The sequence below is a fragment of the Channa argus genome, chromosome 11, assembly GCF_033026475.1.
Source record: "Channa argus isolate prfri chromosome 11, Channa argus male v1.0, whole genome shotgun sequence".
In the NCBI taxonomy this organism is placed as follows: domain Eukaryota; kingdom Metazoa; phylum Chordata; class Actinopteri; order Anabantiformes; family Channidae; genus Channa; species Channa argus.
This window is the reverse complement of record NC_090207.1, coordinates 26,228,275-26,245,519: the sequence shown is the minus strand read 5'-3', so window position 1 is coordinate 26,245,519 and position 17,245 is coordinate 26,228,275. Positions and strand designations below refer to the sequence as shown.

Here is a 17,245-nt window from a genome sequence, read left to right as displayed (position 1 = left end):
TGGGGGCGACTGTGGTGCAGGAAGGTAGAGCGGTTGTCCACCAATCTCATAGTTGTTGGTTCAATCCCTGGCTCCTCTGGTCACATGTCGAAGTGTCCTTGAGCAAGACACTGAACCCCAACTTAGTTGTTCCTGGTGAGTGTTGGCAAGCTGCATAGCAGCTCCCCCATCGGTGTGTGAGATTGTGAGTGTGAATGGATAAGCAGTGTAAAGTGCTTTGAGTGCCAATAGGTAGAAAAGTGCTATTTAAGTGCAGAACATAACATTTAAATATTAGACTGAAGATCAGTTAATAAATGCTGTCAAGAGCTTTGAGCAAAGGGAGCTGGGATTCTTGAAGAAATACAAATGTGACCATCTGTGGGGTGATTTGAAGCGGGCTGTCCATGCTCGTCAACCATCAAATCTAACTGAACTGGAGATGTTTTGTAAGGAGTAATGGTTCAAAATACATTCATCCCGAATCCAGACAGTCATTACAGGCTATAGGAAGCATCTAGAGGCTGTTATTTCTGCTAAAGGAGGCTCTACTAAATATTGATATGATTTTTCTGTTGGGGTGTCCAAAATTATGCACCTGTCTAATTTCGTTTTGATGCATATTGCACATTTTCTGTTAATCCAATAAACCTCATTTCACTGCTGAAATATTACTGTGTCCTTCAGTTATTTGATAGATCAAAATGAAATTGCTGATCCAAACAGCCAAATTTTTATAAATGAAAAATATGGACATTGTCCATTGGTTCCTAAATGTTTGCACACAACTGTACATGCCGTAGTGTTTCCAGTGCTGAAGCCATTATCAGTGAGATCATAAATCCCGGGGATATGTGATCGATACTCAGACTTGCTGAAAATCCAAGAGCTGCTCAAATTTGACTATGGTGGATTTACTACAAGGAGGTACTACAAAGGCATTTCAGCTTAGTCTGACTCTTATTAAGCATAACACTGACATCCCGGTGTAATCAGTAGCACAAAGCTTTTTATCCGCTGGCTCTGGCGAGGTTTTCATATCTGGCTGTCGATAAACTTTAAACTTCAAAATTTAAGTTTCATAGCTGCTGGATATGTGTTAAATGTAGTAAATATTGCATAAAAAAACAATGTTTAGGAAACAATAGAAAGAAATCATTACCTTTTACTAAATACCAAAATTTTAAAAATGTCTAATACTTAAATTACCTTAAATTGCCCATCCAGGTTCAATAAGCAGGATACTGTATATTCATATATTACTGGGTGCAAGACCTGATAAGTTGTATTCTTATCTGTTATTTCTTTTATATTGTTATGCACAATTTGTGCTTTATATCCAGACTTTCAAAATTGGACTGAAAGATCTGTGCATGCACATTTACTGCTGTACCTTTGCAAATAAAACGTTAATCTTTATGATTTGTTACTGTATTGGAAACTTATTTGTCATTTTCAGGATCCTGTAGGTGAGAATATCTGATTGGTCAGTACTTGGAGGGCTGACAGGTTTATTAATGTTCCTGATCCTCTGAAGCTAATCTGCTCTGAAGCAGGTCAGTCGTGCTGCAGAGGTTAGTACATGGATTTAACCTGAAGTGAGGCTTCAAACAAAGGCTGAATAAATCCTGGGCAACCAGCTAATCTGGTTTTGTGCAACAGCTGCTGTTTAACTGGAGAAGCTGTTTAAAAAGCACTTCACCTCTACAAACACAGACACTGTGACAAAGGTCACGCTTTTCCCCTTTCACTAAGTTGTGGATCTTTTGGCAATGGGTGAACTATAGAGGATGGCTGTTTTCGCACCGAACACGAACCTTCGGGTACATTACAAAAGCTTACATTTTTTAGAATATGCAATTGCCCATATGTAATAACTTACACAGGAAGTTAAGCAGCCCGATTTAGGCAGTTTATGCAGAAGTGTGAAAATGTCTATTCTTGACTGGTTCCATCATCTGCTGGATTGGGGTCTGGAAGGACCAGTCATTTGCTCTGTGTCCTCTCTCAGCCATCCCAGTCCTGTTTTGACATCAGCAAATAAGTCATCAACATTTAGTACACAGTTATCAGCAATATAAGGCATCTATCACAATTATGGCAAAGGTGGACCCAAGTGAGGAGACTGCGAGAGGGATTGACTAAACAAAGCAGGAGGGTACAAGAAAAAGGCAAATGGCAGACAGTGAACGCTGAACAAAGGCTAAACATAAACTATCAACTCGACTAAAACTAGGGAAATTAACTAAACGTCGACAACCGGAGAGAAAAATAGTTAACCAAAATAACACTAGCAAAAACTGCTGAGAAATAAAATAAAACAAGGATGTGAAACATAAACTGCTAAAACCAAAAAGCAAACACACTGGAAAAGACTAAGGAACCTAACAACAGGAACACACCAAATAAAATACGACATGGGTGAGAAACATATACTGAATCAGAATGAACACATGGGATAAAACTAAGGAAACTAAAAACAGAAACACACCAAACCTCAGAACAAAAGCTGCTTGAGACTAGAGTCCGATTCAGGAGAGCCAGGATTACTCGGGTCAGGCAAACCAAGAGTTCAGTGTGTAGACAAGGGGAAAGATGATGATGACCTAAATACTGAGGGGAACAGGTGCAAACAATAAAGAGGGAAAACGAAGGGTAAAGCTGAAGAACAGGACTAGGAACCGGAAGTGGGGAAAAGGGGGCTACAAAATAAAAGTCCAAAGGGAGGAAGTGTAACGGGAGTCTCGGATCATGACAGCATCTAATGTCAAATTTAGCTCATCACAACATTTTGTCACTATAGTTACTGTCGTAGAGTGGCACAGTCAAAATTGTGTGACCACTGTTTATTGTATCTTGTTAAGCTAAATGACCTGTTTAGAGATGCACAAAGTACAAATGAGTGATAATCTGCTTACTGGTGCTGGTATACACGGTTCTTTATTCCACCAAAGGAACAACACTGCTGCATCATTGGATCGAGTGAGTCATCAACAAGCCACGCAAAGAACTTGTTCCCTTTCAGGGGTCGCCACAGCGAATCATATGTCTCCATCTAAGCCTGTCCTCTGCATCCTCTTCACTCACACCAACTAACTTCATGTCCTCTCACACTACATCCATAAATCTCCTCTTTGGTCTTCCTCTAGACCTCCTGCCTGGCAGCTCCAACTTCAGCATCCTTCTACCGATATATTCACAATTTCTTTCTCAGAACATGTCCAAACCAAACACAAAGAACTTGTTTGGTACATCAAAAAGAACAAACCTTCAAGCTTACCAGCTTGCAAAAGAAATTGCAATAGACAGTCAAGGGCAGAGGACTTGGACCCAACTGATGAGGAAACTTGTGTGGACTATATGCTCTGTTACATGCACCTTATGAAAATCTGAAGATGAAGGAATGAGTCAGTTGTTAGCATTAAATTACCTGGTCCTTAGTGTCATTGAAAACCGTACCACAGTTGTTGCAGATGGGGTAACACAAATGCAGGACACACTTGCGCTCACTTTACGAGTTAAGAAATCGCTTCACACTACACAACCATCAGCAAACCCAGACACATTAGTAACACTTTCTAAAACATCCACTACCCCAGTGCCTGCCATACCAGAACGCAAACACAACAGTGCTATAGCCTCATCACAGACATCAACACTACAGGCCAACGTGCAGTCCAGTTTACCATAATCATGATCAGCCACGTTAGAAGTCACAATACTTTAAGGCTATAAGTAACTCAAAATCTAGCGTACATCACAACATCTATAAGCCAAAACAACACCTATCACCACCACATTGACAGGTCATGGAGAGAGACTTTTATCCCCAACCACACAGTGAAACCATTACAAGAGCTTTTAGAACCAGGAGAAAGCCATGACCTTTGTGGTGCAAACCGACAACCAGTCACATATGATGGGTGGGTGGAGCTAACCATCAACCTTGAGGTTAACGACAATCCCAATCTTGCTATTCTCATAAAAAAAAAAAAAACTATCTAAGGCATTTTCAAGCCTACAAGTCGCAGAGCCAGCTGTCAGATTTATAAATACTAGCTGCCAGCCACCAAGTACAATGTTTGCAGATGGATACTCAGTTCTGAATTATGAAGAGCTACTGGTCCTAATCTGAGTCACTGTCATCAGAGAACTGTTGTCTTTTTGCAGGTTCTTTCCACCATCCATCCCTGCTCCTCTTGGGGGAGATGCCGAGGCTGGAGGTTGAGGGAGTGTGCTCCTCTCTGGGGTTTTGCTTATTTTTTCTCTGCCTCTTTACAGGATGTGGCTCCTCATTGCTCCTTTTGGTGGAGGTGGTAGGGTCACAAGTAGAGGGAATCAGGGTTGACATCAGACAACAAGAAGTTCCATCCCATGTTATCTTCTTCACCAAGTTCCAGCTGCTGCTGTGGTCAATGTGGGGATGAGATGCCATCTGGATGACAAATTCTGCAGGTTCAAGGTTGTCAACATAAAGAACAAACCTCACTCCTCGCTCTGACTCTTCATCACCATTACCACCCTCCCCTTCATGATCATCCTCATTTACCTCTGATGAGATGGACTTATAACCAGAATCCAACAAAGATTTAGAGCAGTGTCTTCATTATCGCTCACAGAACTCACCCTTATTCTCTTCTTCTTCATCTGCAGAAAGATTGGAGGGATGGACTCAGCTTCCTCATCCTCAAGAATACCTGCTATCTGCAGCAACAGTACAGCTAATCATTCTGATCTGAAAGGAAGTTAGTTTGTTTTTTTTTTTTTTTTTTTAAGATTGAGTTTATATGAAGGTGCGAAAGAGTTGTAAGCAGTTTTATGAATATTGGGAGTGACGTTGATAATCGTGTAGAGTTTGGTAGCTTGTTATCATCGATCACTGAGCTGAAGAGTTTTGCTGGAACCACCACACGTTGTTCGTTGGGAGATCACAGTGGACGGGAAGGATTGTAGACACGAATGAAAGAGTTGAGGTAAGCACGAGCTGTTGAGTTGACTGCTCTGTAGGCAAGAGACAGAGCTTTGATACAGCTGGGTATCATCAGCATAACAGAGGAAATTTATGGAGTGTTTTCTAATAATGTTTCCTAAAGGAGACATATACAAAGTAAAAAGTATTGGTCCTAACACAGAGCCTTGTGGAACTCCATAGCTAACCTTTGTGTGCATGGAGGATTCATCATTAACATGAACAAATTGAAATCTATCAGATAGATAAGATTTAAGCCAACTTAGTGCAGTTTGTTTAATCCCAATTTCATGTTCCAGTCTCTGTAATAAAATGTTATGATCAATGGTATCAAATGCAGCACTAAGATCTAACAGAACAAGTATAGAGACGAGTCCATTATCTGAGGCCATGAGAAGATCGTTGGTGACTTTTACCAGTGCTGTTTCTGTACTATGATGAACTCTAAATCCTGACTGAAAGTCTTCATACAAATTAATCCTATGAAGGTGATCACATAATTGTTTTGCAACTACTTTTTCAATTATTTTAGAAATAAAGGGGAGATTAAATTTTGGTCTGTAATTGGCTAAAATACCGGGGTCAAGACAGGGTTTTTTAAGTAATGGTTTAATTACAGCTACCTTATAGGCCTGTGGTACATAGCCTGTTTCTAAAGATAGATTTATGATATCTAATATGAATGTATCTACTAAGGATAAAGCTTCCTTGAGCATTGTAGTTGGAATAGGGTCTAGCAGACAGGTTGTTGGTTTAGATGAGGTAATAATTGAAGTTAGCTCAGAGAGATCTATGGGTAAAAAGCAGTCTAACAGGGATTGGGGCCTTATCGATTATTCTAGCACTTCTGTATGTGAAGAACTATCTGTAATATTTGGGGGGAGGATCTGGTGAATTCTTTCTCTAATAGCTACAATTTTATTCATAAAGAAAGTCATGAAGTCATTGTTGTTCAGAGTTAAGGGAAAACTAGGCTCAACAGAACTATGGCTCTTAGTCAGCCTGGCTACAGTGCTGAACAGAAACTGGGGGTTGTTCTTGTTTTCTTCTATTAATGATGAATAATATGCTGTTCTGGCATCACTGAGAGCTTTTTTGTACATTTTTAAACTATTTTTCCAGGCTAAATGAGATTGATCTAAATTTCTGGAACAACACTTCCTTTCCAACTTTCGTGTTTCCTGTTTTAAGTTGCGTGTTTGTGAACTATACCATGGAGATCACCTCTTCTGGTTTACTGCATTCTTTTTCAGAGGGGCAACACTATCGAGTATTGTATGAAGTGATCGAGTATTGTACGTAGTGACAGTACCTTATAGGCCTGTGGTACATAGCCTGTTTCTAAAGATAGATTGATGATATCAAGTACAAACATATTTATTAAGGGTAAAGCTTCCTTGAGCAGCGTAGTTGGAATAGGATCTAGCAGTCAGGTTGTTAGTTTAGATGACAGATAGATATTAGTTGAAGTTAGCTAAGTGAGATCTATGGGTAAAATGCAGTCTAAGAGGGAAAAGGGCCTTATTAATGATTGTAGCACTGTTGTACATGGAGATCTGTCATATTTGGAGGGAGGATCTGGTGAATTCTTTCTCTAATAGCTACAATTTCATTCATAAGGAAAGTCATTGCTGCTCAGAATTAAGGAAATACTAGGCTCAACAGAACTATGGCTTTTGGCCTGGCTACAGTCCCCTTTCTAACTTTCGTGTTGCCTGTTTTAAGTTGCGAGGTTTATGAACTATATCAAATGGAGTTCGCCTCTTCTGGTTTACTGCCTTCTTTTTCAGAGGGGCAACACTATCAGGTATTGTACGTAGTGAGGGTGCAGAATTATTAACAAGATAATCAACTTGTACAGGAGTAAAGTTAAGGTGGCTACTCTCTATTGTATTAAAACATGGCGAAGCAAATTATGAAAGAAATATTTCTTTAAATTCAATTCAATTCAATTCAATTCAACTTTATTTATATAGCGCCAATTCACAACAAAGTCATCTCAGGGCACTTTACAGAATAAAGTCAAGATTATAAAGATATATAAAGAGAACCCAACAATTCCCCCTGGAGCAAGCCATAGGCAACAGTGGAGAGGAAAAACTCCCTTTAACAGAAGAAACCTCCAGCAGAACCAGGCTCAGGGTGGACGGCCATCTGCCTCGACCGGTTGGGGTGAGTGGAAAGGGGAGAGAGAAAAGAACAGAGCAACAAAAAGCAACAACAAAACATCGGGCAGATTGGTAGGACCAGTAGCTGCACGCTGGAAGACACACAGCTTCAAAGCCGGGGGACACCTGCAGAAAGGGACAGAGAGAGGGGGACAGAGGAAGACAAAGACAACTACGGGAGAGAGCACACAGAGTTAATGACATACAGTGGTGAGAATTGCGGGGTGAGAGGAGAGGAGAGATGGTCAAGAGGAGGAAAGGAGCTCAGTGCATTGGGGGGTGGGTCCCCCAGCAGTCTAAGCCTATGGCAGCATAACTATAACTAACTATATGCTTTATTAAAGAGGAAGGTTTTAAGCTTAGACTTAAAAGTAGAGAGGGTGTCTGCTTCCCGAATCTGACCTGGGAGCTGGTTCCACAGGAGAGGAGCTTGATAGCTAAAGGCTCTGGCTCCCATTCTACTTTTGGAAATTCTGGGAACCACAAGTAGGCCTGCATTCTGAGAGCGAAGTGGTCTACTGGGATGATATGGTGCTATGAGGTCTTCTATATATGATGGAGCCTGACCATTCAGAGCTTTATATGTAAGAAGCAGGGTTTTAAATTCTATTCTAAATTTAATGGGAAGCCAATGGAGAGAAGCTAGTGAAGGTGAAATATGATCTCTCTTGCTAGTTCCAGTCAGCACTCTTGCTGCAGCATTTTGGATTAATTGCAGGCTCTTTAGGGAGTTAGTGGGGCATAAATTCGTTTCACAGCCGCTCAGAAATTCACAGCATTTTTACTTAAGCACCTGCTGCAGTGGAATTTTTCCATAACTGCTGTATAGTCCAATATTGTAAATTTAAATGTTATTAGAAAATGTTCAGACAAAAAGAGAATTATAAGCAAATACTTTTAAATTATCAGTTTAAATGCCGTATGTAAGCAAAAGGTCTAATGCAACCACAAAGGGGCCACAAGCCAGTGTCTTGTTGTGCCAGTCCCAAGTCTGGATAAATGCAGAGGGTTGTGTCCGGAAGGGCATCCGGTGTAGGGTAATAAACCTACAGAACAAAAGGTAACAAATGACAGACTGTACACGTACAGAGTAAATGACAGACAGGACAGCTATTCAAACAAATGGGGTGTACACTTACAAGACAGACAGAATTCAGACAAGACTGTAACTAATATTAACACACAGGTAAAGGGATAAATTAACAGGAACAAAAGAACTGAGCTAAATAGTTGAAACTAACACAAGGAGCAGGATAAAACAAACAGGTGGAGGATAAACTAATGGAAAACGTAACAAGGAATAACCAAACCACAGAGCAAAACCATGACATGAATCCGAAACGTGCAAGTCCAAAGCAGAGGACCCGCGGGGGTCTAGGTCCAAGAGCCCATAGGCAAACAGTACATTCAGAGCCCAGAGCAGGAAGCCGGCAGAAGCGGCTGAATCCCTCAGGGGAGCGGACTGGCGGCAAGCCAGCGGCAGAAGCCCTCCGGGGACGGGCTGGAGGCCGCCTGCGGAGGCTGAACCCCTCCGGGGGACGGACCGGCGATAGCGGAACCCCTCCGGAGGCCAGAGTACGTAGAGCCCGCTTAGGAGCGGGTGGGACGCCAGCCACACCGCCGACAGGGCAGGCAGTGGACCTCGGTGTCGGAGCAGGAGCAGAAGCTGGAGCCGGAGAAGGAGCTGAGGTCGGGTTTGGGTGAGCCAGAGCAGGATCCCCAGAGGCTGTGTCCACTCTCCCAGGAAGCTGGACCAAAACTTCTCCAAACCGCAGGCGGTGTTGACCCCCACTGGAAGCAGAACCAAGGTTGCGGCGCCAACCTGGGCGAACCTCTCCAAACCGCTGGCGGAGTCGACCCCCACTGGAAGCAGAACCAAGATAGCAGCGTCGACCTGGGCGAGCCCCTTCCAACAGCTGTAGGCGATCAGGCTGGGAGCCGGGGAAGGTGCGGCTGAGCCAGTGCAGGAGTGACTGTCTCCCCTTACCTCTATAGATGCCCAGCATCTCCAACAACTCCGGGGCACCAGGCGGGCTACACAACCAGGGTCACAAGCTGACCACTTGCTTTACCTGCCTGGCCTTGGCCAAGTAGCACGCATACAGGAGTCCCAGAGGTATGAGCAGGTCTATGATTACAGGGAGTTGTTTGCGCAGTTCAGAGGCTGATGCCTGTTCATGAGGGAATCTAAAGACCCCAAAAAGGCCTCTGTGGCATCCATGGGGAAAGGGAGAGAAAAAAAACAAAAACTCTTGCACGTTTCTGGGTCCTTTTGTGGCCAGTTCGTAATATTACGGTTTGTAAAGTAATTTAGCAAGTAAGATGACAGCAAGAAGAGGTACAAAGAAAAGGGGTATTTATTTATAAAGACACTGGAGGAGTTAACACAACTAAAAATTACTCCACGAGGAAGCTAATAAACTTACAGAACAGAAGGTAATAAAACGACAGACTGGACACGTACAGGGTAAACGACAGACAGGACAGCTATTCAAACAAACAGCGTGTACACATACAAGACTGACAGAATTCAGACAAGACCGTAACTTTGATAGATTTTAGACAAAGTGTCAAAACTATTAATAAAAAAACAGACTATAACAGCTTATTTGAGCACAATGAATGTTTTTCATTCAAACTCTAGGAGTTTTGCATATAGTGGGGAGGGGCTTAGATGGCAATAAAAGTAGTTTGTACTATAGTAAAAAAAAAATAAATAAAAAAGGAGGCTATTGGCGAAAACACCTTTTAAGTGTACGTTACATGATATTATTCCAAAATCAAATCCTCTCTATGTAATGGGTCCAATCAAATGATTATGAAGTTGGTTTAAAATATTCAGGAAACAACACAAAAAAACATTTATAACGCTGTTGGTCAAGCTTTCGCTTTCTCTCTAAACCATCGGCTGCTTCAAACTTGTTGGGTAAAAAAATTGATCAGAAACATTTCTATCCGTAATACACAACAAATCTGTTAGAGATTAGTTTTCTCATTTCTTATCTCATATTCAAGGTTAAACTTGTTACACCATAGTTTGTCGATTATTGTTACCTCTCTTAGTGTTTTTACTGTCCTTGGTTTGGAGTGAGTTTTGGTTTGTGTTGTGTTCGTTAATAAAATCCTTTTTTCATTTCCCCTCCTCTCGCCATCCAAGTCAAACAGACAAGAGTCAAACACTCAGCCTGGTGTAGTGGATAATTTTGAGGGTTCTCGGCTTGGTATTTGAGATTGAGTTATTTTTGTTGTAAGGAAGATAATAAATGTTCGTACACAGTAACAGTTATCTGTTATAAGAAAGAAAAGAAACTTGTACAGTGTTATTATTGAATTGTCTTTGAGTAAACAGGGCAGCACATGGTGGGGTAGGTAAAAGGTCCCCGGATACAATAATACATAATAGCATCTGTATTCTGTCCTTCCAAGTGTCCATCAGTCACAGTTACGTTGATAAGTTTCAATAGAGGATCTGGTGTTGGTCAAAGGTTGAACCTTATCAGGAGTATATGACATGTTGCTTTTTCACCTACATGTCTTATAGAAAACACTCTCTCTGTAGTACTTGTGCTGTGTGCAGTTATCTATCGTCCACCCAAATACAGTAAGGAATTTCTTAATGAATTTTCTGAATTTTTGGCTGAAATCTTGCCTAAGTATGATCGAGTCCTTATCGTTTGAGATTTTAATGTGCATGTGTGCTGTCTGAACAAAACAATGTCCAAGGACTTTTTAAGCCTTATTGACTCTTTAAATTTTCTATACACTATACAGGTGCTGGTCAAATAATTAGAATATCTTCACTAAGTTGATGTATTTCACTAATTCCATTCAAGAAGTGAACCTTGTAGCTTGTATACATTCATTCCACACTGACTGATATATTTCAAGTGTTTATTTCTTTTAATTTTGATGATTACAACTAATGAAAACCCCAAATTTGGGGTTAAGGTCAGGCGAGTTTGCTGGCCAATCAAGAAGAGGGATGTCATGGTCCTTAAACCAGGTACTGGTAGATTTGGCACTGTGTGCAGGTGCCAAGTCCTGTGGGAAAATGAAATCTGCATCTCCGTGAAAGTTGGTCAGCAGCAGGAAGCATGAACTGCTCTAAAACGTCCTGGTACACAGCTGCGTTGACCTTTGACCTCAGAAAACACAGTGGGGCGACACCAGCAAATGACATGGCACCAAACCATCACTGACTGTGGAAACTTTACACTGGATTCTGTGCTTCTCCTCTCTTCCTCCAGACTCTGGGACCCAGATTTCCAAAGGAAATGCAAAATTTACTTTCACCAGAGGACATAACTTTGGACCACTCAGCAGCAGTCCAGTCCTTTTTGTCTTTAGCCCAGGCGAGACGCTTCTGACGCTGTCCGTTGTTCAAGAGTGGCTTGACTCACGGAATGCGACAGCTGAAACCCAGGTCTTGCATACGTCTGTGCGTAGTGGTTCTTGAAGCACTGGCTCCAGCTGCAGTCCACTCTTTGTGAATCTCCCCCACATTGTTGAATGTGTTTCGTTTCAAAATTCTGTAGCTTGTACACTTTTTTCTACCACATCTTTAACTTCCGTTCGCCTCTCTATCAATGTGCTTGGACACAGAGCTCTGTGAACAGCCAGCCTCTTTTGCAATGACTTTTGTGTCTCGCCCTCCTTGCGCAAGGTGTCAATGGTCGTCTCTTGGACAACTGTCAAATCAGCAGTCTTCCCCATGATTGTGTAGCCTACAGAACTAGACTGAGAGTACAGTTAAAGGCCTTCGCAGATGTTTTGTGTTAATTAGCTAATTAGAGTGTGGAAAAATCCTTTCTTTTTATTGGTGTTAAGTAATATTCAAATTTTCTGAGATACTGAATTTGGGGTTTTCATTAGTTGTCAGTTATAATCGTCAAAATTAAAAGAAATAAACACTTGAAATACATCGGTCTGTGTGGAATGATTGTATACATTATACAAGTTTCACTTCTTGAATGGAATTAGTGAAATACATCAACTTTGTGAAGATATTCTAATTATTTGACCAGCACTAGATGTTGTTCTTAATGCCCCGAGGACTGTTTGTGTTGAACCTTCCCTGGCAGCATGTTAAACTTGACATGGTGAGGGCTCCCATATCACCACCTGCTTCTGACCCTTCAGTGTCTCTGTTGCGCCCTGTAACGTTTTACCAGTTTGAGCCTGTGACTTTGTCTTTTTTCATATGAGACTATTAGACATCTGAAGCCGTCAGGTTCCCCCACTGATGTGGTTCCACCACAGTTTTTTAAAGAGGTTATCACTACTCTGGGGCCTTCTGTGCTTGGTGTTATTAACAGCAGCCTTGGCTCCGGTGTCTTCCCAAGTCACTGCAAACATGCTACAGTGCAGCCACTGATTAAAAAGCCAGGCCTGGATCCCAGGCCTCTGTGTTGTCCAATTTTATGCCCATTTCTAAACTTGCCTTACTGTCAATAATTCTGGAGAAAGATGTATATGTCCAATTGAAGGAGTTTTTAGAGGAAAACAGCATTCTTGAGGTTTTCCAGTCTGGCTTTAAATCGCTCCACAGCACTGAATCGGCACTGCTGAGAGGTTTTAACGACATCCTCTTAGCTACAGACGCCGGGGACTCTGTGGTCTTGGTGCTACTGGATCTTACTGCTGCCTTTGACACAGTAGATCATAGCATTTTGGTTTCTCGTTTAGACCAGTGGATAGGCATCAGTGGAACTGCTCTGAAATGATTTAGGTCAGACTTGGCACGGAGAACTTTTTGCGTAAAAATTGATAATGTCCAGTCCTCTTCTGTTCCTCTGTTATACGGGGTTCTGCAGGGCTCAATTCTTGGCCCTCTGCTTTTTTCCCACTATCTGCTCCCCTTGGCTCCATTCTTGCTGAACTGGCTGCCTGTCAATCTTAGAGTTCATTTTAAAATAATTTTATTTGTTTTTAAGTCTTTAAATGGTCTTGCTCCACCCTAACTGTCTGAGTTACTATATGTGCATTCCCCCTCCAGGTCGCTGAGGTCAGCTGACCAGCTGCTTCTGGACGTGCCTAGGACACGGCGGAAGCTCAGCCGAGACAGAGTATTTGCTGTTGCAGGCCCCAATTTGTGGAATTCACTGACTCTGCACTTACTTTTTCTCCCTGGCTTTTTGACCCAGTATGAGTAGGTGACTGTACTATTTTATTATATTTCTATTCTTTTTATCCTTTATTATTATATATATATGTGTGTGTGTGTGTGTATGTACATACATATATATATACGTATATATATTTATATGTGTAGACACACACACAAGTGCTTTAGAAACAAAGTTATAAATAAAGTTGGCCTGGCTAGTAAGTTAACATGTGAGATGTGGATATTATTGATTTGTTTGTATTTGTAACAAAGCGGAGAGAATAAGGAGGATATTACTATTTAAGACAGGTATCATTGGCACAGCAAGGATATTTTCATTACTTCATATTTATAAGATCCCAGAATTTAATATTAACTGACTGGAATTTGAGTTTATCAGAATAATAATTGGCAAATATCGAAACTTTACCTTATCAAAACTATCTACTACTGTAACTACTAACTACTTTATATTTTGATTTATTGACTACATTCCATTCCTGTTTATTGTTCTGTCGATGATAGATTTCAAAGCCCATCTCTCTGCGTGTTCCTTGGCTTAAATACATGTTTTATGAACAAAACCTGTATATGACATTGATACCTACTGTAGCTAAAAATGTAATGATGTTTGTTGATACTGAAGCAACAGCGAATTAGCTGCATCACTATATTCTCATATTATTGGGGAAGGTAGTGTTACTGAGCTCTTAAAGGTGTTAATGAAAGTCATGTACAGCAGTTTACATTGAAAGATTTTCTCTTCCACCATTTGATTTTTTTGTGCAAGGATCCCACAATATTAGAAAATGTGGATTGTAGTGTATTTGCTTTACTCATTCACTCAGACTGAAAAGTTACTGAAGGAGATCGATAACAAAGGAGCATTCATTTGTGAAACCCCTCCTTCTTCTTCATGTTCTCAAAAACAGGAAGCTTCACCCTATCTACATGATCCCTCCCCTTTACATCTCCAGTTTCGGTAAACAAGTGAAACTCAGCCATTTCCACTGAGGGGTAAAATGGCGCAGAAAGGAGTTAATTTGGACCAGAAAACGTTCTCTTGTTTGATCTGTCTGGATCTACTGAAGGATCCTGTGACTATTCCCTGTGGACACAGCTACTGCATGAACTGTATTAACAGTCTTTGGGATAAAGAAGACGGCAAGAATAGTCACAGCTGCCCTCAGTGTAGACAGACCTTCACATCGAGACCTGTCCTGGTGAAAAGCACGGTGTTAGCAGATTTAGAGGAGGAGCTGAAGAAGACTGGACTCCAAGCAACTCCTGCTGATCACTGCTATGCCGGGGCTGATGATGTGGCCTGTGATTTCTGTACTGGGAGCAAGAGAAAAGCCTTTAAGTCCTGTCTGGTGTGTCTGGCTTCTTACTGTGAGAATCACCTCCAGCCTCATTACGATGTTGCCCCCTTAAAGAAACATAAACTGGCCGACCCCTGCAAGAAGCCGCAAGAGAACATCTGCCCACTTCATGATGAGGTGATTAAGATTTTCTGCTGTACGGATCAGCAGTGCATCTGTTATCTCTGCTTCATGGACGAACATAAAGGCCACAACACAGTGTCAACTGCAGCAGAGAGGACTGAGAGGCATAGAGAGCTCGAGGGGAGCCGACAAAAACTCCAGCAGAGAATCCAGGAGAGAGAGAAAGACGTGAAGCTGCTTCAACAGGAGGTTGAGGCCATCAGTCTCTCTGCTGATAAAGCAGTTGAGGACAGTGAGAAGAACTTCACTGAACTGATCCGTCTCATGGAGAAAAGAAGGTCTGATGTGAAGCGGCAGATCAGATCCCAGCAGGGGACTGAAGTGAGTCAAGTCAAAGAGCTTCAGGAGAAGCTGGAGCAGGAGATCACTGAGCTGAAGAGGAAGGACGCTTCACTGGAGCAGCTCTCACTCACAGAGGATCACATTCAGTTTCTGCACAGCTACCCCTCACTGTCAGCACTCAGTGAACCTACAGACTCATCCAGCATCAACATACGTCCTCTGAGATACTTTGAGGATGTGACAGCAGCTGTGTCAGAGCTCAGAGATCAAATGCAGGATGTTCTGAGAAAGATGTTGACTAACATCTCACTGACAGTCAGTGAAGTGGAGGTTTTACTGTCACAAGGAGAACCTAAGACCAGAGCTGGGTTCTTCAAATATTCACGTGAAATCACACTGGATCCAAACACAGCAAACACTCATCTGTTTTTATCTGAGGGGAACAGAAAAGCAACATTAATGGATCAACAACAGTCTTATTCAAGTCATCCAGACAGATTCACTGATTGTTGTCAGGTCCTGAGCAGAGAGAGTGTGACTGGACGTTGTTACTGGGAGGTGGAGTGGACAGGTGTAGGAGGTTATGTAGCAGTTTCATATAAGAGTTTCAGCAGAGCAGGACGAGGAACTGACTGGAGATTTGGACACAATAACAAATCGTGGGCATTAGATTGTTACAAGAACACTTATCAATTTTGGTCCAACAGTATCCCTACTCCTGTCTCAGGTCCTCAGTCCTCCAGAGTTGGAGTGTACCTGGATCACAGTGCAGGTCTTCTTTCCTTCTACAGCATCTCTGAAAGCATGACTCTCCTCCACAGAGTCCAGACCACATTCACTCAGCCTCTACACGCTGGACTTCGGCTTCCCCATAAAGGAGTCACTGCAGAGTTCTGCAAACTCATTTAATCTTAATTTTAATTCTCTTTCAATGTTTATTGCTAATTGTTCAGTGTGTTTTAATTTAAAATAGAGGATTTAATCGCTCATCATTTTTGTCTACACCAACTAATTTCTCCATATGAAACTATCTTTTTAAATATTTGAGTATTTATATGTAGTTATTTTTACTTTTTAGATCAGACCAAATTGTTTATTAGAAGGCATTGATTGTTATCACAGGTACTAATGTGATCATTCTTAATTTTCTTTTACTTGAAGGTGCAGCGTGCAACATTTTGTAGTACCAACCAATGAGATTGCTGATAGCAGTCTTCTCAAGCATAAGATGTCTGACAAGGTCATTGTCGTCTACGATCTGTGGAGGTGCACCAATAAGAAATACATTTTGGTTAACATTAGGGGTTTAATAATCATGTTGTTATCATCATTCTTTCATTAAATAAGTTTACATTGTGTTTTATTAACACAGACTATTACTGAAACATGACCTAGACATTTCAAAATGTAATAAATCCTAATGTAATAAAGTAACTAATGTGTAAACAAACCGAAGGTTTAGATAATGGAAATTTTTTTTTTTTATACAAATCTTTGTTGTTTGGTTGTTGGTGGCTGATGTACAGAAAACTACAGATTTTGGGATGATTTGATAACTTGATTAACTTGATTTAAATAGCATTTGTAACTTGGAAAGTCTTCTCTCCCGTTTTCCCCATGTGACATGAATGCACCATCCATGATCCAGACTGTGACTCCTGCGAACACAGGAATGACACGGCGTGATATTAAAGATGTTGTTTTAAAGCTGTCAGTGAAGGTTGTCCATGTCGTCCTGCCGTGAACATCGCAGCGGGTTAACATGTGAAATCTGAAAACTGATGCACAAGAGGAAGTCTTCTTTCCATCGTTGTCCAGCCTTTGATGTTCCCAAGCTCACCAGTGTGTGCTTTCTTTTTTTGAAAGAAGTTGATTTGCCTCTCTTATAGATTTTTTTGAATTTTTCAGTCAAAAATAAATAAGAGGGTTGCAGGTTCACTTCCCCAACTGTCACCTTTCTTTGTGGAGTTTGTATGTTCTTCTTGTCCAAAGACATGCACGTTGGGTTGAGAGGTCAATCTAAATTGCCTGTAGGTGTGAATTTGAGTGTGAATGGTTGTCTAGCTGTGTGTGTGTGTGTCACTCTTTGGCCTGAGATAGACTTGAGACCTGTCAGGGTTGGACCCCGCCTCTCCCCCAATGACAGCTGGGATAGGCTCCAGCTCCCCGTGACCCTAAACAGGATAATCAGTGACAGATAATGGATGATTGGATGGAAGTTACTGCACAAAAGTTA

General features: G+C 41.5%; 1 protein-coding gene across 4 annotated transcripts; it reads left to right on the top strand.

Moving 5' to 3' along the window:
* Nucleotides 1–10,205: 10,205 nt before the first annotated feature.
* LOC137135940 (tripartite motif-containing protein 16-like) lies at nucleotides 10,206–16,962 on the top strand. Of its 4 annotated transcripts, none has more exons than XR_010915527.1 (4): nucleotides 10,207–10,717; nucleotides 13,112–13,264; nucleotides 14,155–16,249; nucleotides 16,658–16,962. XR_010915527.1 is itself a non-coding variant. In XM_067520786.1 (3 exons), the coding sequence occupies exon 3, from the start codon at nucleotides 14,245–14,247 to the stop codon at nucleotides 15,916–15,918; it is 1,674 nt and encodes a 557-aa protein (XP_067376887.1). In that variant the 5' UTR covers nucleotides 10,206–10,717; nucleotides 13,112–13,268; nucleotides 14,155–14,244; the 3' UTR covers nucleotides 15,919–16,962. The 4 variants fall into 4 exon arrangements, 2 of the variants coding, with proteins under 2 accessions (XP_067376887.1, XP_067376886.1); XR_010915526.1 differs by having other exon boundaries at nucleotides 14,155–16,275; XM_067520786.1 differs by having other exon boundaries at nucleotides 10,206–10,717; nucleotides 13,112–13,268; nucleotides 14,155–16,962.
* The last annotated feature ends 283 nt before the right edge of the window (nucleotides 16,963–17,245 follow it).